Source organism: Haemaphysalis longicornis, unplaced genomic scaffold (assembly GCF_048455015.1).
Source record: "Haemaphysalis longicornis isolate Haplotype H1 unplaced genomic scaffold, Haemaphysalis longicornis Haplotype H1 scaffold_10, whole genome shotgun sequence".
NCBI lineage: Eukaryota > Metazoa > Arthropoda > Arachnida > Ixodida > Ixodidae > Haemaphysalis > Haemaphysalis longicornis.
This window is the reverse complement of record NW_027526204.1, coordinates 74,753,043-74,758,412: the sequence shown is the minus strand read 5'-3', so window position 1 is coordinate 74,758,412 and position 5,370 is coordinate 74,753,043. Positions and strand designations below refer to the sequence as shown.

General features: G+C 50.5%; 1 protein-coding gene across 1 annotated transcript; it reads left to right on the top strand.

Annotated features, from left to right (window-relative positions):
• The first annotated feature begins 731 nt into the window (after positions 1-731).
• On the top strand, positions 732-2,926 carry LOC144158782 (uncharacterized). Its single transcript, XM_077689919.1, has one exon. It carries the CDS (start codon positions 970-972, stop codon positions 2,089-2,091), a length of 1,122 nt encoding a protein of 373 aa, XP_077546045.1. The 5' UTR covers positions 732-969; the 3' UTR covers positions 2,092-2,926.
• The last annotated feature ends 2,444 nt before the right edge of the window (positions 2,927-5,370 follow it).

Below are 5,370 nucleotides of genomic sequence, written 5' to 3'. Positions count from 1 at the left end.
TTAGCCGTTCGCAGCAACCGCCGTCTGAAAACCACTCAGGTATCGCCTGGCGGTGCGTTAGGCCCAGAAAACGCCGGAACCGGACCACAACCTTAGCCAAATGCAGGCTTTGGACGAATAGTAAATTACAGATAAATCAGAGGTTAAATAAAAGAAACCAATACTTTACCAGGGCAAGCCAAGCTTTCGCTTTTAATATCTAGAATTAGCTGAGCTAAGCCGCAGCAATTTTTAAACAATGTTTTAGTAATTTTACCGCGGAATACTTCCACGGGACACCATTAGCAGCCTTGCATGACCGCCAGATGCGCCCAATAAACACAATCTTTTCTGTAGGCTAAGCGAAACTCAAGAAATGTGCATTCCGGCGTGAAGCACAGATCCCGGAGATGGGCCAGCCTCTAGCAATAATGCATTCATGTAAAAATTAAAGAGCCCTTAGTGCATCTGTAAAAAAAGACGAGTGGAAACTGCGCATGGGATGCAAGTGAGAACCGCGAGCTCCGCCCCTCAATTAGCACTTATCGGCCTTGCTCAGCTCCAAAGTGTTTCCATTGACCAGAAAGCGCTGTGCGGTACCGCCATCAATTCCCCAATCAGCGGGCTATCTGCCGACAAGTCGCCATTACTCCCATCCGTCGTACCAGCTACAAAAATAATTAATTTCCTGTTATTGCATCTCAAGTGCGCAGTAAGGCCACGGCATAAAAGTCTCAGCCTTCTGAATCGCGGCACTTATTTGTTTCCAACCAAGCAGGCAACCAACTGTACAGAGTCCTCGCTAGGGTAGAGTATTGCAGATCGCCTTCCTTGTCGGCGCAAACTTCTTCTCTGAAGCTTGAACTCCATCCGAAGTACCAACGAGCCACCTTCAGGTACGATTTCAGCCCAGTACAAGTGACTTCTTATACGTGAGCGCGAAGCCTGCGAATCAACTTATTCAACGTCCAGCAACTAGTTGCTGGCAGCATGAGCGGCTCGAGCGCCAACGTTTTCATGCGGCTCCTAGGCAGAGCGGTAGTTCTCGCCGCGGTTGTCGCTGGGGCTGAGTCCTACGCTCTCTCGGAAACCCTGAATGACCGCGAACCTTGTTCCGTGCACCAGTTCCAGTGCCTCACGCCCAACGCGTGCATCCCAAGGGAGTGGCGATGCGATGGAGATCGCGACTGCAGTGATCGCTCGGACGAAACTAACTGCCCGGCTCCCTGTACCGAAAGACAGTTTCTGTGTGGCGACGGTTTTTGTGTGGGGCGCAGGTATAGATGCGACGGTAATCGTGATTGTACGGACGGATCCGATGAAGCGAACTGCACGCACATTACGGCTTGTTCTCATAAGGAGTTTGCTTGCACCGATGGCACTTGTGTACCAAACTGCTGGGTATGCGACGGTCATAACGACTGCACAGATGGCTCGGATGAAGAGGCGGCCAATTGCCGAAACATAACGACGTCCTGCCGACGTGCCGTGATTGGCTGCAGTCTCCCGAACGGAGATGTCAAGTATATCCCAATCACGTGGCGATGCGATGGAGATAAGGACTGCCCCGATGGCTCAGACGAGAGGGACTGCGTAAAGAGAACATGTACGGAGGCAGAATTTACTTGCGGGAATGGAGATTGTATCCAGCGTGAGCACCGATGCGATGGAGATGGCGACTGCAAAGATAGATCGGATGAAGAAGGCTGCGAGAGTGCGACCTGCAGAGCGACTGAGTTCCGTTGCAAGAGCGGTCAGTGCATACCGAATGGACATACGTGCGACCTTGACCACGACTGCACCGACCGCTCGGATGAGGATGAGGCGATTTGTCCGAAAGGACCGACGGGATGTCCACCAAAACAGTTCGCTTGCAGGCCTCACAACGGGAACATCACCTGTCTGCGGATGAGGTTTCGCTGTGACGAAGAAAGGGACTGCCCCGATGGCTCTGACGAAGAGGACTGTGAAGGAGGAACGTGCGCGGAAGAGGAATTTCGTTGCAGAAATGGCGGCTGCATCCTCCGTGAGCAACGATGCAATGGAAAAAGAGACTGTAACGATGGATCTGACGAGAACGACTGTGATGAGCTGCGCGTGGTCTCTACTTGATCGTGGCCGGAACGCAAAGCACAGACGGCGAATTTTGAGTGCAAGATAACACCGGACAGGAGGATGCTTGTCACAAAAGGACACTTGCACGTAAGAGTTCAGTTGTCGTTTCAAAGCTGCCATGTAGCACATTCATAATACTTGGCGAGGTCTGAGTTTCTATGTGTGACATAAACAGATGCTATTATTGATTGCTTTGCATTGTAGCGATTCAACTAAAATATATATGTAGTGACCCTTCGTGTAAATGTACGATGCGGAGCTTGTGGTTATCTGTGTTGAAGCTTGACATCCCACGTAGTCTACGACACCTACTGGAGATGGTAGCATCGACTCTGTTTGGGCATGTGAGGAGGCGCTGTTCGTAGAGCCATCTGCCGCTGCTGCAAAAGAAGTGAGGAAGACGAGGCGCATGCCGATTTCAAAATAGCGCGTGGAAAAAAGATGTAAGCAAGAAGAGGAAGGCGAGGAAGGGAAGACAGCCTGGGCTAATAGTGGAAGCAGGATGAAGGATTGGGATGGTGAAGCTCTCCGCTGGGCGTAAATATTCCGGAGACTTTTGCGGCGAGCCACTTCGAGTCTCGCAGTTTAAAGACTGTGGACGAGTTGGGAGTGCCGACACGCCCCTGGTATTTCAGAAGAAACAAGCCCTCCCCGTCATCTGCCGACAGCCGCTTCATCCCAGCGACATCGACCCTGCCCGTGAGCGTAAACTGAAGAGACTGAGAATCGTTTATTTCATGGGGACTGATTCAATTGAGTTTGTTTTGCATGTGTCAATCGGCGGGCCATGTACATCTTCCCGTTAATATATATAATGTGTTCTGTCTGTGTCTGACGTCAAATCGCCTCATCATTGTCTGCCAATCCCCTCCTTTACCAAATAACCTGCTTCCCAGCAGGGCTGTTCGATGGCATCCGCTTTTAGTGTAGTATCTCCTGAGGAAGCACGCTAAGGTGAACATACGTGTGCAGGGTTGAGATGGAGGGGGTAAAGCCAACGAATATATATTCGGACGTAATATCCTGTATCACTCAACATTAAGATGCAAACACTTAGCAACAGAAAGGGCCCAATTCATAAAACAAGTCTTGTTTAGGAAAGTGTGAGAAAAATAGTCTTCGCATGAACCCTCTAGAAAAAATCTTAAGTACATGGGGTAAAGTAGAAGAAACATGTTTGTCCTTCTCGAACATAGATTTTTTTAACACGGTGCCAATCGCGCACGCCGACCTACGTTACTGTGGAAGCGGGAAAAGAAAAATGTAACGAGCTGCTAGAGATCGTTGACAGAGGTCCTGCCATTACATAATGCGCTATATTTGAAGTTCGTGTTTATCTATTTTGCAAAGGCAGCACCAAGGCATAACATCATTGGTGGGCACGGCATGACACTTTGAAGTAGAATTACGACATTGTTATACTAACAGTAACAAATGAGATTACAGTACCTACGTTGGCCTTTCCCACGCCCATTTCTTCTTCTTAATTTCTACTAATATGTTCCGATTACGCGTTTGTTGCGTTGCTGCGTTTGTTCTCGGCGGCACGTGACTTTTATCGGCGGCGAACTTGGAGCCGCAAGGGGAAGATTGTGCGCTCGTTCCCTTTGATGCACCGCCCACTGTTTATCCAAAAAACGTCGTCTCAGATGCGGCCCCGCTTGTGCCGGGTCTTATTTTGCGGCGGTGGTAATTCGTACCGGCGGCATGTGAAAAAGACATTTTAAACCGATACAGAACCCGAGCACAAAATACGCCAGATCAGACAGCTTTATCAGTGGCGATGAACGGGAAGGCGCCGAGCAAACCAGCACCGCACTCGAGCAGCGTGCACCCGTGTTCTGACAAGCTGCACCCATATGTGAACGGTATTAATACAGAGTTTTAGAATAACGTACGCAGCCATACGCAAACAGTTGGCGAGCGCTATTTTTTCGCACTGCGCATGCGCCGTACCTTCAGACGCTTTTGCGTTTAGCAAACGGAAGAATAGCGGAGGCTATTTCAGCAAAATGCCGTGCGTACGCGAGGCCACTTGCGTTTCTAAAATGGCAGCAAGTAGCCCGACAACCAACCACAGTTGCGCTCTTCTGTGGACAGTAATTTGCTTCCGATGAACCAAGTTCTCTGCCCTTGTGTTTTTAAATACGTTGAATGGTTAGCATGTCGCCCTCATGCAGATCTGTATCGTCGTAACATCGCTGACTGTCCGAACGAAGCTTGCAGCTAAGCCAAGCCAGCGACCGAAGCTGTGTGTGTGAGTGTGTGTGTCAATGCCAAACGCATCAGCCCGGACCGGCCAACCAAGCCCTCTCCTTCTACTCGGGCCACTCTCCCTCAATCGGTAGCCTTCCCAGCGCTTCAATAATGTGACCAGTTCAGCTTGGGGCGACGCGTGATGGAGAGCGGCAACGTTGGCAAAACATGCTCCGCCGCGGCTCTGAGCTTTGTAGCTCTGGCGCGAGCGCCATTTCTTTGACAATATCAAACATCGGTTGCCTTGGCAACACGCCACAAACCGCCCTCGAAGTTAGTTACGGTTGCGGGATCCCGGTTCAGCTCGGGGCCCCACCTCGCGACATGTGGGCACTGCAGGCGTACCACTCACTCCCATCGGGAAGTGCGCGATCCCTTCGGCATTGTAAAAATACAGGACGCAATGGTGTGTGTGTTGTGGATGCGTTTGTTTCACGATGAAATGCGACGTCTGTGGGTGGATAGTGGTTCCCATGGTCTGGATTACCTTTCTCGAGCGACGTACGGCTCAACCTCGCGTGGTGTATATGCAGTGTGCGTGGCTAAAAGCCTTCTCGGCTTGCGCGCCAGAGTTAAGTGACTTGCTGTTCGTCCCCGCAAACCGCGCGCGAGGTAAGTGCCAAATTTACGACGGGCAGGAGGAGGCAACCGATCGTCTGTCAATCGCGGTTCAGACTTGCAACCCATGTTGTGACGTTCTGTTCGTTCGAAACGCATCTCTGGATTGTTTTTAAGTTTTTAAGTTGAATAAAATGTATGCGTCAAACCCGGGCATACGGCTCAGGGCGTTCTCTGCGATTGCACCAAAGAAGTGCCCCGGGGCTTCAACGCTTTCTTTATGGAACGTAGTCAGGTAAGAGAATATCCATGTCGTATTATGGCCGTGTTGCATTCAATACGAACGGTTAAGCATTTGTTTACACTTGTTTGGATAGTCGTAAAATTTCCAAGCATACCGGTACCCCGCTGCCAGATCAGCGGGCGAGCCGACGCTGAGCAGACGACACATCTCTTTGCCGG